The 20445-nt window shown below is 39.9% G+C and overlaps 1 protein-coding gene and 1 pseudogene across 6 annotated transcripts in view; one reads left to right on the plus strand and one right to left on the minus strand.

The window, feature by feature from the left end:
• Pals2 (protein associated with LIN7 2, MAGUK p55 family member) overlaps positions 1-20445 on the plus strand; it is an 89210-nt gene that overhangs the window by 31575 nt on the left and 37190 nt on the right. For 5 of the 6 annotated variants that reach the window (XM_051152395.1, XM_051152399.1, XM_051152398.1 and 2 more), the window contains exon 2: positions 8248-8366. In XM_051152395.1, coding sequence (XP_051008352.1) covers positions 8250-8366 — 117 coding nt within the window. In that variant the 5' untranslated portion in view covers positions 8248-8249. Of the gene's footprint in view, positions 1-8247; positions 8367-11353; positions 11460-20445 lie in introns of those variants that run through there. The other variant, XM_051152400.1, reaches the window with a different exon arrangement.
• On the minus strand, positions 12442-13317 carry LOC127194802 (tRNA N(3)-methylcytidine methyltransferase METTL6-like; annotated as a pseudogene).

The following is a 20445-nucleotide window of genomic DNA, read 5'->3' on the forward strand; positions in this document are numbered from 1 at the left end:
CTTAAGCACACAGGAAAGCATTCATACATACACAATAAGTAACTCTTTTTTTTTTAAATGTAGTATGTGTGTTACCACTGGAGGATACGTGGTGATTAGGAAAATATACGGTGACGCTCTACCTCAGGCACGTAAGATGCACAGGTGCGGTGGCAGGCAGACTTACTTCTGTCTTCTTAGGAGAAGGAAGAGCCTGAAAGGGAGGGAGGGCCCGCCCACAGTTTCGAACAGCCCCATACGGCAGCTTTGTATAACTTAATTGCTGGTTAAACTGACATGAGGGTTTTCTGGTCTTGTTTTTTAATCTTTAGCCTCTTAATTGTGAATGTTCTTAATTTTTGCTACAGTTAATTTAATGTACTGTCATGGTTTCTTATTAGAAAAGAACAATTAATGATTGACCATAAGCTAAACATACTGGTAAATCTGACTAAAATACTTAAACGATGGAAATCGCAGATGGTGATATCTAGACATTTCCACACTCAGTTTATCTGCAAGATTTTATTTATAGAATAAAAATAATTGTATGCTAATAAAACTTAACAAATTTCCTAAACGAACATAAAGTTATTAAGCTGTTACCAGGAAGAAAGTTATTCCTGTGTCTTGAGGAGAAAGTAAATCTTCCAATTTTTTCCATAAAGTTACTTTGTTGGCTTCATTTGGTAGAAGATAGCCACTACATATGTAGAAAATCCAACTGAATCTTAGTCAATCGAAACTAAAATGTAAGAGCTTCTTCTTCACAGTAGCACAAGACACTTAAATATTCAGGAAGAACTCTGTGAGGAGATCTTAGGACCTTCACACACAAACCACCCAGTTAGTGAGGAGTTAAACATTAGCACTTTGATGGTTTGCAGAACCTGGAAACGTGGACTGCCAGGAGACCTAACACTGTGGAAGACTGTGTGTGTGGCTGCCTCTCATCTTTGTCTCTCTGTAGGGGAAAATGCAAATTTTTATTTAATAACTATTTATAGAGGATAGCAGAAAGTCTAAAGGTGTTCAAAGAAAATTTAAATTTCATCTTTATATTTTGGTCTCCTGGTGTTACATTTTAATGTTTTTAATCATTCAAATCAGAACCTTCCGTTGCTGTTTATTATGCTGCTGTTTGTTGTAGGTGGGGTGGGGGTGGGCAGGGATATTCTTGTAGCAGTTTCTTCCTAGGTAGCCAAGGCTGACCCGGACTTCTCTGTGTGCCGAGGCTGACCTTAGAATTTTGATCTTCACTGCTTTAGCCTTCCTTCCAAGTGCTAGAATTACTGACGTGCGTCACTGTGTCTGGCTAGAATTTATTATTTTAAAATTTTCTTCTATGAAATCTGTTTCTTTCAGTTTGAGAGGACATCTTTCTGAAAGTGTAGCATATCATGGAATTGTTTCTAAGAACAAGATTGAAGCTGGGGTGGTGGCATTTTTATAACCCCAGAACTTGAGGTAGAGGCAGGAAGATCAGAAATTCAAAGTCAAAGTTGGGAAACTTTTAGAAAAGAATATAGATGGTTAAGTACCAGTAATTTAATTAAAATGGCTGTATGTGATAGTCTAGAAAGCCTAGCAGTATAACAGTAGAAAATGTCGCTGTTAGAAGCTGTTCCACTTAGTAGTCTAAACAGTTAAACACACAACTTCTGTCATAACCTTATAAATAATTCATGGGAGTGAATATTTAGTTTGAAAACTATGGTTGTTAAGATACATTGAAATGCTCTATTTTTGTAAAAATACTTTATTGAGAATCTATGATGTACCAAACTGCATTCTTATTCTTTAAGATTCAGGTAGGAGCAAGACAGGTGTGATTTCTGCACTTCTCAGAATTTGACAACAAAGCATGTTTTGAGCAAAATCACAGTATTAATGATGCAAGCTTGTCAGAATTATAGAATTATATATATACACACACACACACACACACACACACACACACATACATGTGGAGAAATCCTAACTGGAGCAGCCAGTGAGGTTGAAACTTGCTTCTGAAAGATGACTGTGAATTAGTTATACAAAGGCGGCTTTATATAAATGGCAGTAAAGAAGAGAGGATTTTGTGTCAGGGCCAGGCAAGGATTGAGTGGTTAAAGCTATAAAGGTTGGTGTAGATTGAATCTAACAATGTATTAAAAGGCTTAAAAGCCTTAAATTTTACATTTAAATCACTTCCTTATGGGTCATTGTCATACTTTGGATCTGGAATGCCCCCCAAAGTTTCACAGCCTCTGATACTATTGGGAGGTGGCCAAAGCCTTTAAGAATTGGGGCCTCATGGGGGACTTTTACTGAGGCATGCCCTAAAAAGTTGTGGTGCCTTGGTCTCTTTCTCTCCTGTCCTGGCTATGAGGTAAACAGCTCTGCCCTGCCGTGGGCTTCTACTATGGTGTGAGCCAAATAACCATTTTCTCTTTTTAAGTTGCTTGTCTGGGGTATTTATGGCAATGAGAGGAAACCAACAGTTACAGACAGGCTGCAGTGATAGTCTGGGCAAGGTAGGATTTTAGCTAGGACTCATTGCCGGGTAGTGTGGAAAGAATGGGAAGATTCCAGAAATAATGTGAGATAGGTTGTCTTGTTGTTTTTTCTAAGTCTCTGTTTCTTCCATGTGGTTGTGTTGGTCTGATGTTTCCTCCCTAGCCATTCTTTGTCTTCTTTCTGAAACGATTCTTACAGTACTTTCCTGGTGTTTTAATAAGAATCTTGAAGGGAATAGATACAGTAATAAAATTAAGTAATCGGTCTGCTGTTTTCTGCCATCTTTCTGTGTATTGAATTTTATTTAGGTAGTTAAAATATCTATATATTGCTGTTAACAGTGCTGCTCACTTTCCAGTGTTTTGCGGTTGACAGCTCAGGAAATCCCATATAGTTATGCTTTTAAAAATGTATTGCCTACTTTCTATATTTTTTCTTTTTGGCAGGGGGAGTGAGGAGGTTTCGAGACAGGATTTTTCTTGTAGTCCTGGCTGGCCTCGAGCTCACAGAGACTCACCTGCCTCTGCCTCCCATGTGCTGAGAGGTATATGCCACTATGCCTGGCTTTTCTATTTCAGGTAAATTTTATAATTAAAAAAAAATCCTATTGGAATATCTATTATGTTTCATTCCTTACTTTCTTAAAGAATAATTTGAAAAGAATTGTCTTTTTTTATATTAGTGATTCCTACTACAGAAACTGTCCTCAATATATTTGAAATTTCTTATATACAGTACAATATTATTATTTTTCTCATATGACGATCTTATTTTACCTTTAAATGGCTGTTACTACTACTTAGGGAAAATATTGATTATTCTGTTTTTCTGATGTCTAGCCACTTTGAAAATTCTCAGAAATAGCTGTTTATTAGCATATTTTAATTGTAAGGTAACTACATGACTTCTGCTTCCCCTCTTATTTGCTACTCTTTGCATTCCTGATTTTGTATTTTGCGAAGTTCAGTCTTTGGTCCTGTTTGAAGGATTTTTGGATTTGCTTTTTAGGCTTTTGCACACATCTACTGACCTTCCTTACACTCCTTGCCCTCCCGGGTCTTCGCCCCTCCCTTCTCCTTCCAGGCCCTCTGTCCCTTACCTGATTCACAGTGGTTTTCTGTTTCCTTGCATTTTCTATCCCCCTCCTCCACCTTCCCCTCCTGCCCCAACCCCTTGTTTGGTAGGAAGCAAAGCCAGGACCTAAGAGCAGCACTAGCCCTGCCCCAGGCCCGTGGCTCTTTTGAAGAGGCTCCCCTCAGCACTGTTTTGCTGTGTTTTTGGTCCTCACCCCAGCTCCCTATGTTGGCGCTTCCCTCTCCCAACTGCCCTCCTCCTTCCTCCCTGCCTTAGGGGTTCTCTGATGCTTAGTGCTCATGCTTGTTGATTTGCTGCCTTTGCTTCATGCAGGTTGGTTTCCTAAGTGTTAGCTCTTGATTTGTTCATATGTGAGACAGGAGGACTCAGATGAAAATCTCCTTTCTCCCCCTGGTTTAAAGTCTCTCCTTCAGGGACTACACAGGGCTGGGATTTGCAGATAGCTTACTTCTGAACTTTGAGACTTTACTCCCTTCCTGGAATCTGAGTAAATCGTTGTTTCGCTGATGTTCAAGGCCCCCATAGCACAGCTTATTCCGTACGGGAAGCTCTGACTACGCTAGCGTTTCGTTCCCCTGTGGCTACCTATGTCTTACTTATATCATGCTTTAATGTTTGGAGTGCTTTCTCTCTTCTGTTTAAGGGGTTTTTGTTTTGTTTTGTTTTTGCTTTGTTTTAAAACACAAAGTACTTTATTGGAAGTTTGGGAATGAAAGGACTTTGATAAAAAAAAAAAATCACCTTGTTTCTGTTTAAACTCATAAAATAGCAGAAGGCACATCTGTAAGAAATAGTCCAGATTTTGTTGCTTGTGATATTGGGAGAAAGTGCAGAACCCCTTGTTGAGTCGGGTGTGGCCAGGCAGCTGTTAGCCTTCCGTCAATGCCCTGTTAATGTGTCTTTAGAACAACGTAGCTGGAAAGAACTGTGGTTTTGGTTTTTATTAGAAATGGATCAAGCAGCTGAGCAGTGGCATTTAATCACAGGCCTCAGGAGGCCGAGGCAGGCTGAGCTCTTGAGTTCAAAGCCAGCCTGGGCTACACAGAGAAACCCTGTCTCATAATTTAAAAAACAAAACAAAGAAAACAGAAAGAAGAAAATCAAGTGATCAAGTGGAAAGCTAAGCTGGTGACACAGATCTGTATTTCTGTACTCCAGGCAAAAACAAAAATCAAGACCAGCCTGGTCAACTTAGTGAGTTTCAGGATAGTGAGACCTTGACTCATAAAGGAAAGGAAAAGAAAGGAAAGGAGAAAGAGAAAAGAAAACACAAAACGAGGTAAAAATTAGTTAAGAATAATTGGAAGCTATACTATCAAAATGTAATTATAATAATCTCAAAAATATAAACGAATTAATGAAGATATATAAATAAAAATTGAGCTTTTAAGCCAGGCATGGTAGCACACAACTTTAATCCCAGCACTAGGGAGACAGAGGCAGGAGGACCACTGTGAGTTTGATCCTGGCCTGGTCTACAAAGCCAGTCTAAGACAGCCAAGGCTAAACAGAGAAACCCTATCTTGAAAAACTAAGAAATAAAATAAATAAAATTTAAAATTTGAACTTTTAGATGGGGGAGGATTACCCTCTTAGAACCCGAGGGATTGGTACTTTATTAGTGTTCTGATCTTATTCCATATGTCAAAAGCAGTAGCAATGTATGAGGTTCTTAAAAATAGTCAAGGGTGTGTTTCATATTCCGTTTTTCTACCTAGAGTAGATGGATCTCCGTTAGTTTAAGGCCAGGTTGGTCTACACAGTAAGTTCCAGAACAGTCAGGGACATGTAGAGAGACTCTGTCTCAAAAAAAAAAAAAAAAAAAAAAAGGCAAACTGGAAGTGAGAGCGCCTGAGCAGCAGGGTCACCTGCCCGGCCCAGGTTAGAGCCCCAGAAACTGCGCTTACACTTCCCCTCAGAAAGTAACAACAAGAAGTCGAGCTAACTACCTTGATAGACACAGGGCAGAGATCCGAGGCTGATCCAGTCACTCTCTGCCCACTTAGAGAAAAATTTAGGCTATAAGCAAAATTGTGAAGTACCTATTTATTTACATTCTTGATTTTAGCCAAAAAGCCAAGAGTTTAACATGTCTTTCTTTCCTGATGCCTTACTCCTTCCTTTCAGTGTAGTGTACTCCAAGTGCTGTGTTCCTCTTCACTTCCGGGATTCTAAAGTTGTTGGTCACCCACTCCCGTCCAGGAGGAGAGTGCCACCGTCCACATGGGAGTGCAGAGAACGGCTGCTCTGCTAGGGGGAAAGAGGACAGAAGACAGGGGAGGGGGCTGGAGAGGCAGGGGAGGGTCTGAGCCTGTGGACAAACAGTGGCAGGAGAGGAGTGTGCTGCGGCATTTGGTGGGGGGACCGCAGAACTTTGAAGAGTTGCATGAAAAACATTGGTTGAGAATGTAGAAGGGGGAAGGAAGAGCCTCAGCCTCCGCTATCTCAGTAAGATAGTGTTATTAATATCTTCTCCCCCACATAAAACAAAAACCTATTTACCCATCTGACTAGGAGAAATGATCAACAAATCTGAACAGGAGGTTCTAGTATGGAGCAGGATAGTTAGCCGGGCAAGCAGCGTGAACAGAGGGCACTGCGTTTCATTACCAACCTCTTAATGGTACAGTCTAACTTTTGATAATGGTCATTTGTGTCTGTCATAATGAAAATAAGTATGAATTTGAAACAACTATAGTATTAGTTATTCTTAAAGAAACATCAAAATGAGCTAACACTGATTAAGAGTGTGGTATCTATTGAGAGCAAGGGTGTGGGCTTGCATTTTATATGTGTTTAATATGTATTTATATGTGTCTAATATGTGCCATTTGACGTGTAACTATTTGTCCTGTTGTTGGGGCAGGGGCTGCTTTTTTTTTATTGAAAGCCTTGTTACACTGGCTAATAATCTGCAGACTTCTGGAGTTTAGCTGCTTCCTGTATGTATGCTTGTGCCACACAGGTGTGAGTCGTGCAGCTTTTTAATAGGTTTTGATTGAATGAAAGGCCGTAAGCACAGGATGTCTTTCCATTTATTTAGGACATCATTCATCCTTTAAATAAACATTTTTAGTTTTTAAAATAAATAGTGTGTGTGTGTACGTGTGTACATGTACATGCGTGTGCATGTGTGGAGGTCAGAGGACAACCACCAGGTATGTAGCAGGCATTGAACTCTGGTCATCAGGCTTGGTAGCCAGTGCCTTTACTTGCCAAGCCTTCTAAAGGACTCTCATTCACTAATTCTATAAGTGTTTTTTGTTATGTATTAGGATTTTAGGATTTCCATATGTAAGATCTTATCATTTTAAATAGAAATAGTCTTATTTAACGCTTTTTCCGCATGTTCTGGGCTGGCTTTGTTTTGTTTTTGCCTAATTGCCTGGTTAAAACCTCCACTGGTTTTACAGTAATGGGGACACCAACTTGCCTCGTTTCCTATGTGGCATGTACTGTTTTGCCATTAAGTATGATCTTAGCTTCATACTTTTTATAGATGTCCTAACCTAAATGAGGAATTTACTTTATAAGTTTTGTTAGTGTTTTTAGGGGGAGGAGAGGGAAATTTGGGAGCTTTTGTTTTGTTAACAAATGAAATGTTAAAAAGTGTTAAAAATGTTTTGGATTTTGTCAAACACTTTCTTGTGTATCTGTTTGAGGTGCCCTTGGGTTCTATCCTATAACTTATTGACTTTCATATATTTTGCTCCTGGAATAACTTGTATTTGGTATTTGTATATAATCCATTCTGTTTCTAGTACTTAGCTGTTGTTTTATTTTTACATCTGTATATATAAAATATTAGCTATTCCTTTCTTAAGAGTATCTTTGTCTGCACTTCAGATCTAAGTACCTAGCTTCACAGAATGAATTAACAACAGCGTTCTTGCCTGACATGGTCTCGCACACCTTTAATCTCAGCACTCTGGAGGCAGGGACAGGTGGATTTCTTGAGTTTCAGACCAGCCAGAGCTACACAGTGAAAACCTTTCTCAACTCCTGCACCCACAAAAGAAAAGTCTTCTTATATTACTTTGAAAGTTTGTCGAGTTTTACTTTTAATTCTATTTTTAAGTGTTTAGTGGACTTTACCAATGAAGTCTGATTTTGGACTTAAGGAAAGATTTTTTTTATTGTTGTTAATTTAATCTCTATACCTTATATACGTCTTCAGAAATTTTATTGCCTCTTGGATAGTGTTTGTAAATTTGAAAGATAAAAAGCAAGTAAGTTTTAGGTATGTATACATTAAGTCTAGTCGTATAAAATCAAAACTGTATATAGAAATTCATCCAGTTCAGCCGGGCATGGTGGCACATGCCTGTGAAATCCCAGCACTTGGGAAGCAGAGGCAGGCGGATCTCTGTGAGTTCGAGACCAACCTAGTCTACAAAAAGAGTTCCAGGGTAGCCAGGGCTATTACACAGAGAAATCCTGTTTCAAAAAACCAAAACAAAACAAAACAAAAAAATTCATCCAGTTCATGGGACAGTAATTAGTATGAAACTCAGAGTTTATTTATTTTTTAAAATAGGATTCCCCGCCCCCCCAAAAGTTTAGCTAGTGTCTTCTTGTTTGCATGGCTCTATAGTCTTACTCCAGAACGGCTTGGAATCTGGGTCTTCCTTCACTTGTGTATGTACTAACTTCTCCTTTTTATCTCATCAGAAATGCAGCAAGTTTTGGAAAACCTTACAGACCTGCCCTCATCTACAGGAGCAGAAGAAATAGACCTAATTTTTCTGAAGGGTATTATGGAGAATCCAATTGTGAAATCACTTGCTAAGGTATACTAGTTTTTTCATAAGATTACTGGATGACTTTGAAAATTGCTTTTACGGAAATATTTTCAGTGACCACCATTTTGGAATTAGTTGATGCACTGTTTCTCAGAGTTAGCAAATGACACTTGTCACGTTAGTGAGCTGTTAGTGTATGCCAACATCAGTAAGGTCTGCCACCTTTTTACTCTGCCTGCAGAGAGTGAGGTGACTCTGACAAGGCAGAACCGCACAGGAGGTGACCTGAAGCGTGGGAAAAGGATTTGGGTTCTATCTTCACTTTCAACTAGCAAGGTGTTGGTTTTATATTGTAATATACACCTGTTTATCATTTAAAATCTTAACTGCTTTTACTTAGTTCTTTATTTATTTTGAATTTTAGATTTTTCTTGCGTAACCCTGATATTTTAGATGTATTTCCTTAAATCAACTCTAGAGCAAACCTAGTAGCTCACTTAATGTACACTTTTTTTTTTTTTGTAACCTTATTTGTGGTTCTGTTTTATTTCACTTACAGTTTATTGATGATCTTGTTTTGACATCAAGGAAACTCAGTGTATTTACTGCCTGTTTCATACCCTGCTAGCCCAGTCCTCAGAATTGCTCTAGGTGGTTTTTGCTTTCCAAAAGCCATTCTGATGGTCCTCCAGCCTTACTCCTTCATGGAGCCATCTTTCCTTTTTTGCTTTGTACTGTTAGAATGCTGGTCTCACCTTCTATGTGTTGCTGTTGTTAGTTTAGTTTTTTTTTTTTAATATGTGTGTGTGTGTGTGTGTGTGTGTGTGTGTGTGTGTTTGTGTGTGTGTGTTTGTTTTAAGACTTCTGAAAACCATACCTTTTTAACTGGTAAAAATGAGTTCATGTGACTCATGATGAGGTCATGCGGTAAAAAGTCATTTTCATAATGTAAATACTTAATATTGCTGCATTATCATAATATACAGGATAGTATTTGCTCTCACATTCTAACTGCTTACATGACTGTTGAAGTAGGTAGGAGCGACTTGAGCCCATACTAAAAATGGTTGGGTTTGGGCTCCTGTTGGCACAATTTTTACTCTTACCTTGATTTTCTTATACTACCTCTTAGGATATTCCTTCTATTGTCCCTGAATCACTTTTGTCCTTGTTCTCATGTTAAATTTAAGGTATTTGTGTAGATTTAGACATTTTAATACCATGTAAGACATTTTACAGTATGTTTGTAGTTTCCAAAGTTCTTTAAGATACACTAGAGTAAATAATAGAAGGGTTGGGGCAGGTAGGCCAACGTTGTCTTTTAAGTTCCTGCTACACAGAGAAACCCTGTCTTGAAAAACCAGAAAGTAAAAAAGAAAGAAAGAAACTGGAAAGAAAAGCAAATCTAATTGACATTTTAACACTCAAATACAAAATTATTTCATTTGATAGATTTAAGTATTAGAAGACTAAATACAGAAGGGCAGAATCAGCCAATCTGAAAATAGATGAACAGAAAAATCCCAGGAGGAACTCACAGAAAGTCAGATCAAAATACAGAACATTGATGTGAGATGCACATATAAGCTCTGATGCACGTTTGCTTCCTATCCCAGAGAAGGACTGGGAGAGAAGGTAGAAATGGTTTAAAATGGGCTAACCAGAACTTGAAAACAGGTAACAGTAGGCATCAAAGCGACTCAGGACATATGTGTTACTGAGGTGCCTATTTAACACATCAGCGTGGACGCTGGCCGCCAGGTTTCCCAGCAGCCTCTCAGCATCACTAGCACCTGTTTCAGAGTCATTCTGGCTGGTACCCGAAACCTCTCCAGGACCTGAGGTTCTCTCCCTTTCCAGCTTCTCTTCTCTGTGGAACTCAGCCATTTGGCTACATGGCCTCTTGGTCTCCTGACTACCTTGGCTTCTGGTCCCCTCTCTTGTCCTCCCTTCTCTTCCTCTCTTGCTCTCCCCCCGCCCCCAAACACACACACACTCCTTTTATGGCCTGGTTTAGTCTCCTGGCCCAGTTCAGTCTGGACCCTTATATGTGCCTCTAGCTGTCCCCTCCCTCATATCTACACTAACCCTTCTCCTCAACCATACCTTAGGGCAGTCATGTCCTCATTTTCTTCATTCAGTGTGTAACATAAAGCTTCTGGAATTTATGTGATAAAACACTGATTAAAAGTAACTGGGGAGGAAAGGGTGTGTTTCATCTTACACGTCAAGCAACAGTCCATCACTGAAGGGACTCTGGACGGGAACCTAGAAGCAGGAACTGAAGCCGGAGCCGTGGAGGACTGGTACTCACCGGCCTGTTGCACCTAGCTTTCTTATTTTAGCGCCACTTGCCCAGGAGTAGCCCCACCCAGTACGGGCTGGGCCCTCCTGCATCACTTCTCTATACCCTTTCCCAAATCAAGGAAATGCCCCACAAGCTTGCCTGCTTGCCTGCGGAGGCATTTTCTCAATTAAGATTCCTTCCTCCCAGATGACTTCCGTGTCAAGTTGACAACAACAACAAAAAGAACCATGAATGAATGAAGGGGGAAAAACATCATAAAGTATTTTCAACTGAGTGAAGAAATGAAAACGTATGACAAAGCAGAAATGAAAGGACTGTCTATGTTAGAGAACAGCAAAGCCAAGTGAGCAAATGTAATGCAAAATATACAGAAGTGGTAATAAAAATATGGCATAAAAGAGGAACAAAAATAGCACAATGGCAGAGTTGCAAGTGTAGTATAGAAGACATTTCAGACCTGGGGCTGGAGACATGGCTCAGCAGTTGAGAGCACTGACTGCTCTTCTAGAAGGCCTGGGATTGATATCCAGCACATAGATGGCGGATCACAGCGTTCTGTAACCCCATTTCAAGGGGATTTGATGCTCTCTTCTGCACCCCCTGGGCCTGATGCATGCATGTGGTACACAGGCAGAATACCCATACATATAAAGTAAACACTTTGAAAATTGTGAACAATTTTGTGACGATGTCTGGGACGGCTTAAGTGACACTTAATTTCTTGCAGGAGAAGCCTCGTGTAAGAAATGACGTCAGTAGCTCTATCTAGTTTTCAAAATTGGGTGTTTGAAGTTTAAAACCATTGTGCAAAAGAAGCTCCAGATCTCTTTACTGTAAGTTCTACATTTAATGAAGAAATAATACTAATTTTACATTATTTTTCTACCAGAAAAGGGGAAAGGAAGAAAACATTAGTGTTATATTGAATATAAAAAATATTTTGGTATAACTACAGGGTTGTATTCCTGAAAAACATAGATTTTTTTTTAAACGTTATTTTTTTAGCATGCGAATCTGCCTTTATCTTTAATAAATGAAAAAGATGGCATGTCTACCAAAGTGCTGTCTTAAATTTATTTTTTATCAGGAGATGCTTCTTTGTGCACTTGTTTCTTCCCCCCTCTGCGCTCAGCTCTGGTGCCTTCCTTTGTGGAGACTGAGAGTCGCGCGACAAACACATCTAAATCACAAAGCTGTCAGGACTTAACAGTTGGGTCTTTCTACAGTGTGTAAATGCGTTCACTTTATTTACTCAAGTGTGCACACATGGAGGTCAGAGAACAGTCCTCAGGAGTAGGTTCTCACTCCTTGCCCTCCCTTTCTGAAGCTAGGTTTCTTATGTCTGTCGCACAGATGATTCTAACCTCTCTGCTGCTCAGCTTGAGGTAGGAGTACTAGGATTACAGATTCAAATTGCCGAACCTGGGTTTTTTCCCCCCCTATTTTGGGTGTTTTGCCTGTGTATATGTCTGTGCACCACCTACAGAGGCCAGGCAAGACATGGAGTTACAGAAGGTTGTGAGCTGCCGTATGGTGCTGGGAATCAAACAGTCCTCTGCAAGAGCAGCCAATGCTCTTAACCACGGAGTCACCTCTCTGGCCCCCGTGCCTTTTTTTTTTTTTTTTTTTTTTTTTTTTTTTTTCGTAGACATATGTTCCTGGGGTCAAACTCAGGCTGTTGAGCTTGCACGGCCAACACCCTTACCTGCTGAGCTGTCTCCCAGTTCTTCACTTGTTTTTAGTACAAAAAATAGCACATGTAACTTTTAAAAATCAGAATATAAAAAAATGTAAAGTAGCTTAAGATTTTTCTCTTCAAAGTGAAGCAGAGTCGGTGGAAGGGGCGGGGCCCTCTGGAGGCTTCCGGAACTTGCTCTGAAGGAAAACTCGTGGCCCGGACAGGCCTTCTTTTTTATTTACTGTCTCTCGAAACACATACTCGCCCAGCACTTCTTCATAGCCTGCATCCACGGGAGCTGCGCCGGGATTCGTCAGCTTGTTCCATCTCATCTGACATAAAAATTTTCTCCGAGTTTGCTTCCAGCTCTAAATCTAAGCGTGGCATGATTGGTCATACAGCCTATCGTGATGGAGCCCATCGTGATGGAGCAAGGCCCTCTGCCTGCTGTTAATACCTTGGACACACTTAGTGAAACGAGGCGCACCTTCTCAGGGTGAACAGCTGAGAGCACAAAAGTCAGTGTGACGGCATCCACCGACTCGGGGACGCGGTCAAGAAGGTCATCTCTAGTGACGTCACACTGAAGTACTTTGCATCGCTCTGTGTTATGTAAAGGACTTTGTTCAACCTAGTCAACTGCCCTTGGAGAATAACCCCAGGCATAGGCAAAGGTATTCACATCTTCTTCTAAAAATGGGAATAAACAGTTTCCAGCCCCACATCCAGCCTCCAGCAAAGTCAATTTTTGACGTTCATACTCCCTACGTGACCTTAGCTCTTCCAACTCTCTGGTGGTCCAGTCTGTCCCCGAAAAAATTGGTACTGTTTCTTTTCTTTTTTTTTTTAAGTTGCAGTTTTCTTAGCCTCTTTCTCCAGTTTTGACTATTAAAAATATCAGACACCAAAGCTTGGTCTCTTTGCAGTGTCTCCTCTTCTTCAGAACTAAGAATCCTTGTTCGCAGTTGCTGGTAACAGATGAAGGCTACTAAGATTCTCTGTTCTTTAACCATCTGAACAATCAGCGCAGGTAGTGCAGACACAGGGTTTCCTCTGGTGCATTTTCCCCAGGGGTCTTTCAAGCATGCAGTGCTGTCAGTCAAGCCTAGGGGTTGGGGATAGAATCTCCTGGCTGAGGTGTAAGCCTCCCGAGGTTAAGCCGCATACAGCCCAGGACTGCCCATCCCTGTTCTCTCTCCATGGCACTGCCCCCACTGTTTGCCTAAAACATTATTTTCAAATGTCTTTTGTTTTATGTGACTGTTCTGCCTGCATGTATGTCTGTACATCGCATGCATGCCTCGTGCTGAAGGAGACCAGAAGAGGGCTTTGAATGCCCTGGAACTGGAGTCACAGATGTCTGTGAACTGCCATGTGGGTGCTGGAAACTGATCCTAGGTGTAGGAGTGTGTGTTTTTTTCTCTGAGCCCCAAACTCCTGGAATAATGACTCATGAGACTCAAAATATATTTATAAATACCCAGGCCATATAGCTAGGCTCTTCTCTGAGTAGCTCATAGCTTAACCCATTTATACTAATCTGCATTCTGCCACGTGGAGAATACCTCTGCTCGGGTACCATTCATCTGTCCTTACATCTTGCTAGCCAAATCTCTCCTGCCTTGCTCTATCCCAGAATCCTTTCTGCCTGCTGGATGTCCCACCTTTTATCCTTTTCTATAGGCCGTAGGTTTTTTGTTGTTGGTTTTGTTTTTATCAACAGGTGTTACATCCATACCATACACAAGATATTCTCTCTACACCTAAGCCCACTGGGAAAGCAAATATTGTCCTTAACTCCTGAGCCTTCTATCTTGTTCCAGCTTTTAAATTCTTAAGAAAATATTAACAGTTATAACAGACAAAAATAGTAATAACTCGTTATCCAGCTGTTTTGGTTTTTTTAGTTGAGGTTGTTCCCTTTGTGCTTTCCTGGTTCCTGTGGCTACTGCATGTTGTACACAGATGTCTGAAGGTTTGCATCTAGGAGCCACAGAAGAGCGAGAGCATGCAGCGTTTGTCTTTCTGGGTCTGGGCTGCCTCGCTCAGTGTAATCTTTTCTGACAAATTTTATGATTTTATTTTTCTTTGATGCTGAATAGTATTACATTATATGTGTGTACCAAATTTTCATTATCTGTCTGCTGAAGTACATTTCAGTTGTTTTCATTTTCTCGATATGAGTAGGGCAGCAGTAAGCACAACTGAGCAAGTTTCAGGATGATGAGTGTTTTGGGCAGACGCCAGGGTGTTCTAGCTGGCTCATGTGATGAGTTCTTTAGTTTTTTGAGGTTTCTCCATACTGATTTCCAGAGTGGCTGCACCAATTTGCAATTCTACTAACAGTGAAAGAGGGTTACTCTTTTCCTACAATCTTTCTAGTATTTGTTGTCAGTTCTTTAGTTGTACTTAACCATTCTGACTGGAGTGAGATGAAATCTCAAAGCTGTTTTAATCTGCATTTCCTAATTTCTAAGGATGATGGATGCTTTCTGAAGTATTTCTTAGCCAATTTTGTTTTTCCTATTGAAAACTCTGTTTAGATTTCTAACTTGTTTATATTGGGTCATTTTTTTTTTCGTTGTTTCTTTGGGGGCTTTTGCTGTTGTTGTTGTATATTCTGAATATTAATTCTCTTTCTTATGTAAAGGTGGCAGGGATTTCTTCCCCTTCTGTGGGTTTTCTTGTTCATTCAGTCGATAGTTGCTTTGTTATATACACACTCTTTAGGTGTTATGAGATCCCAGTTGATTATTGGCCTCCACTCCTGGGCAAATGGGATCCTGTTCACAAAGTCCTTTCCTATGCCTGTATCTTACAGGGTACTGCCTGTGTTTTCCCGTACAATTTTTAGTGTTTCAGGCTTCAAATTGAGGTCTTGGGTCTAATTTTTGTGCGAGGAGATAGATGCGGTTCTTCTTTCTTTGTTTTGCATGCAGGCACTCGCCTTTTCCAGCGCCATTTGTTGAAGAAGCTGCCTTTTCTCGATTGCATGGTTTTTGCCTTATTGCCAGATGTCAGATGGCTGTAGTTATGAGAACTCACGTTGGGTTTCCTGTCTTCATTCCATTGGTCTACATGTATGATTTAGTGCCAGTGCCATATTGTTTTTATTACCGTAGTTCTACACTCTATCTTAAATATATCTGGAATAGCAATCCTTCCAGCATTCTTCTTTTTAAAATATATTTTATTAATTTATTCGTAATACATCTCAATGGTTATCCCATCCCTTGTATCCTCCCATTCCTCCCTCCCTCCCATTTTCCCCTATACCCCTCCCCTATGACTGTGACTGAGGGGGACCTCCTCCCCCTGTATATGCTCATAGGGTATCAAGACTCTTCTTGGTAGCCTGCTATCCTTCCTCTGAGAGCCACCAGGCCTCCCCATCCAGGGGACATGGTCAAATATGGGGCCAGAGTTCATGTGAAAGTCAGACCCCACTCTCCACTTAACGGTGGAGAATGTCCTGTCCATTGGCTAGATCTGGCTAGGGTTTCGAAGTTTACTGCACGTATTATCCTTGGCTGGTGCCATAGTTTGAGCAGGACCCCTGGGCCCAGATCTGCCCATCATAATGTTCTTCTTATAGGTTTCTAGGACCCTCTGGATTCTTCTATTTCCCCATTTCCCCATGCTTCTCTCACCTAGAGTCCCAATAGGATGTCCTCCCCTCTGTCCCACTTTCCTGGTAAGTGAAGGCTTTCGTGGGACATGACCCTTGGGCTAGTGTCCTGTTGTAAGTGAGTATATACCATTTGACTCTTTCTGCTTCTAGGTTAACTCACTCATTATGATCATTTCTAGTTCAATCCATTTGTCCACAAATATCGGGAATTCCTTGTTTTTAATAGCTGAGTAGTATTCTATAAATGTATCACATTTTCTTTATCTATTAGGCTGTTTCCATGTTCTGGCTGTTTTGAATAAGGCTGCTATGAACATGGTTGAGCAAATTTTCTTGTTGTGTGCTGGAGCATCTTCTGGGTATATTCCAAGGAGTGGAATAGTTGGGTCTTGAGGAAGCCCTATTCCCAGTTTTCTGAGAAAGTGCCAGATAGATTTCCAAAGTGGTTTGCATCCCCACCAGCAATGAAGGAGTGTTCCTCTCTCCCTACATCCTCGCCAGCATGTGTTGTCACTTGAATTTTTGATCTTAGCCATTCTGATGGGTGTAAGATGGAATCTCAGAGTTGTTTTGATTTGCATTTCCCTAATGACTAAGGAGGTTGAGCATTTCTTTAAGTGTTTCTCGGCCATTCGATATTCCTCTGTTGAGAATTCTCTGTTTAATTCTGAGCCCATTTCTCAGTTGGGTTATTTGGTTTGGTGGTGTTTAATTTCTTGAGTTCTTTATATATTTTGGATATTAGATCTTTGTCCGATGTAGAGTTGGTGAAGATCTTTTCCCAGTCTGTAGGCTGTAGCTTTGTTCTGTTGACAGTGTCTCCTGCCTTACAGAAGCTTCTCAGCCTCATGAGGTCCCATTTATTAATCATTGACCTTAAGGCCTGGGCTGTTGGTGTTCTGTTTAAGAAGTTGTCTCCTGTGCCAATGTGTTCCAGGCTCTTCCCCACTTCTTCTTCTAACTGACATAGTGTCTCTGGTTTTATGTTCCCTCCAGGATTCTTTGTGCTTAGCATTACTTTGGATCTATGGGGTCTTTCGTGGTTTCATGCAAATTTTAGTTTAGTTTGTTTCGTTTTTCCTGTTTCTGTGAAAACCGTTGTGGGTGTTTTGGTTGGAATTGCATTGAATCTGTAAATGGCTTTTGGTAGAACGGTCGTTTTCACAACGTTCATTCTGCCATCCGTGAGCATAGGGCGTCTTCTCGTCTTCTAGTGTCTTTCTCCGTCTCTTTCCACAGAGAGTTGGAATTTACGCTTAGAGGCCGTTAACCTCCCTAGGTAGCTTTATTCCTAGATATTTTATTTGTTTGATGCTTTTGTAAATGAGAGTGTATCTATGCTCTCTTTTTCAGTGTGTTTATTTTTGGTGTAGAAAAGCTACTGATTTTTATAAATTGTTTTTGTCCCCTGCCACATTACTTAAATTGTTAATGGTTTCCAGAAATTTTCTGGTGCAATTTTGGGAATTTCTTAATGTATGGTGTCATTCAAAGGCAAATAGGGATAATTTGACTTATTTTTCTATTCATAACCTTTTAACTTCTCTTGCCATACTGCTCTGGCTGTTTCTTCCAACACTATATTGAAAAGAAGTGGGGATAATGTTTGCTGAAGGTCTGATATATATATATATATATAACTTTTGTTATGTTGAGCAGTGTTCCCTCCAGTCTTACTCTCTCTAGGACTTTTTTTTTTTTTTTTTTTTTTTTTTTTTAATCATTAAAGCATCTTGGATTTTGTCAAAGGCCTTTTCTGGTTTCTGGCCTTCCTTAAATTGGGCTAGTACTAGAGATACCTGACGTGAACTAGGCTACATTAAGCTGTAAGTACATCTTTAGATTATCTACAGACTTCAAGCTAAGAGTTACTGTCATCTATATTGGCTAATTTTCTTGTCAACTTGGCATAAGTGGGGGTCATTTGAGGGGAGGTAACATCAAATGAGAAAATACCTCTGTAAGATCAGGCTGTAGAGACAGGCCTGTATAGGGGATTTTCTTTCTTTTTTTTTTTTTTTTAAGATTTATTTTATTATTAAAAGGCATTTTCACACATTTTTCTAGTGAAAACACACATGTGAACAATTTAATCAAATCCTACAAACTTGATTTTTCTAAGAATTTTTCCTAGAGATATATAAATACATACAAAATGAGACATAGCAAGATTATATATTAATAGCATAATTTATAGCACAAAGGCCATATAAAAATCTATGAGAAGCCTGACCAAGAAAAATTCTATGTTCATGCAGAGGACCGTGACATTAACCTTACACAGAATACAGGCATCTTGAGGTTGTGATACAGAACCACACACAGCAGAGGCCCACAGCGCTGTTATGTTTGTTAGTGAGACTTGATGTTTCCAGCTAAGACCCAGCAGCAGACAGTAGCACTCTTCTGTTCAGTGTGCATGCTGGGGTGCTTTAGTCAGGACAGTAAGACAAGGAAGACATGTTCAGAATGGGAAAAAAAGAGCCAAAGCTATTTTAACTCACAGATGACATGGTCTCATATTTAGAAACCCCCCGAGTGGGGCCAGGGGACAGTAAAAACTATTAGAACCAAACCAACAAGTTAAACAAGATCGAAGAATAGATCAATATTTCTACATGCTAGGAAGAAAATCTGAAAATGAAATTTAAGAAAACATTCATAATAGCACCAAAAATAAAATATTTGAATAATTTTCAAAAAAACAAATGGAAAACTACAAATCTATAAAACATTTATAAAAGGAAACAAAAAGATTCAAATAAATGTAAATCAGATTATAAGTTTTAGCATGTTAAGTGGTGTATTAGTTAGGGTCACTATTGCTGTGATGAAACACCATGACCAAAAGCAACTTGGGGAGGAGAGGGCTTCTTTTACATATATACCCTAAGTCATAATCTTTTGAGAAAAGACAAGGCAGGAACTCACAGAGGGCAGGAACCTGGAGGCAGGAGCTGATGCAGAGGCCATGGAGGGGTGCTGCTTACTGGCTTGCTCTCTATGGCTTGCTCAGCCTGCTTTCTTAGAGAACCCAGTATCACCAGCTCAGGGGTGGTACCACTCACAATGGGCTGGGTCCTCCCCCATTAACCACTAATTAAGAAAATCCCCCCCTGGGGCTGGAGAGATGGCTCAGTGGTTAAGAGCACCGCCTGCTCTTCCAAACGTCCTGAGTTCAATTCCCAGCAACCACATGGTTGCTCACAACCATCTATAATATAACCTGGTGCCTTCTTCTGGCCTGCAGGTAAACAAGCAGGCAACATCTTTCCTATCTTGGTGCATCTAAAATTCTGAATGTAAATCGATCTCCATCACATCCTGTCATTATCAACTTAAAACTATCTAGACCTAAAAACATCATAACCCCTAAACAACTAAGCTTCATTGTAAAACTGAGCTACCTACCTGGTCTTCAACTCCATCAGAGACTTGAGAAGAAATAAAATTGATGACCTGAGTATGTGGGGAGTGCAAGTTAGTAGCTTTCCAAATGAGAAGATGACAGAGACAGTTTACTACCTGAATAGTCACCCAAAACTCTCTATTATGTTGGAGCATCTTCTTCAGCCTTCTGGCCCAATATATCTGACAGACATATTTGTAAGGCAGGAACTATTGAGGACTTGTTTACCCTGTCTTAGCAGAGTTTGGCCGTCGACTCTGCCTGTATCCAAGTTTGCCCTTTTTTAGGCAGTTCTGTCTGTGGTAGAAAGGAGGACATTTTGCCCAGTGGCTGGTTTGCCACATTTGAGCCCATCTCCATGAGGAGGCTCTTTGATGCTCATCATCCTCTTTGAGTTAGGCTATGTATTGCCAGGAGTTAACCTACCTCATTGTCAGCGAATCTTTAAAATAATAAAAACATTTTTAAATGCCATATTTTGCATGTCTCTGAGGTTTTTGAAGACCTTATCTAACTATCCTCCCTTATTTTTCTATAGAATCATATCTATTTGTCCCACCTAAGATGTATATTCTTTTGATAAAAATACCAGCAATTGACATGACCATGATCTGATCAGCTAATAATCAACTTGTATAACTTATTTATCCTAAGCAGCCTGCAATAGCACTTTCAAAGTATTAGAAGTAAACCTTGCATTATAATTGAGTTATATGGTTAAAATACCTCATATTAGAGAGAGAGAATACACACACACACATATATACACACACACATACATACTGTGTGAAGAATGAACTTACATTTGAATTCTATACCACTGTATTTAGAATAATTATGTATTTTTTCATTTGTTTGGAAGTTAAATTTTCCTGTGAAATTTGGTTCATATTCTTAATTAGTTGGTTTGTAAAAGGTCTTTATGTAAAGAGAAATTAGCCTTTTGCCTCTGATATAGCTTGTGACTTGACTCTAGTTTTTGTGTCTTGACATTGTTGACTCTTAATGAGAAGTGCTTAGATGTTCGCCTAGTTACATTAAATTAGACGTCTTCGTATGTGACTTGCAGCTCTTTGATTTTGTGTTCTATGTAGAAACTTA

The sequence above is a fragment of the Acomys russatus genome, chromosome 10 (assembly GCF_903995435.1).
Source record: "Acomys russatus chromosome 10, mAcoRus1.1, whole genome shotgun sequence".
Taxonomy (NCBI): Eukaryota; Metazoa; Chordata; class Mammalia; order Rodentia; family Muridae; genus Acomys; species Acomys russatus.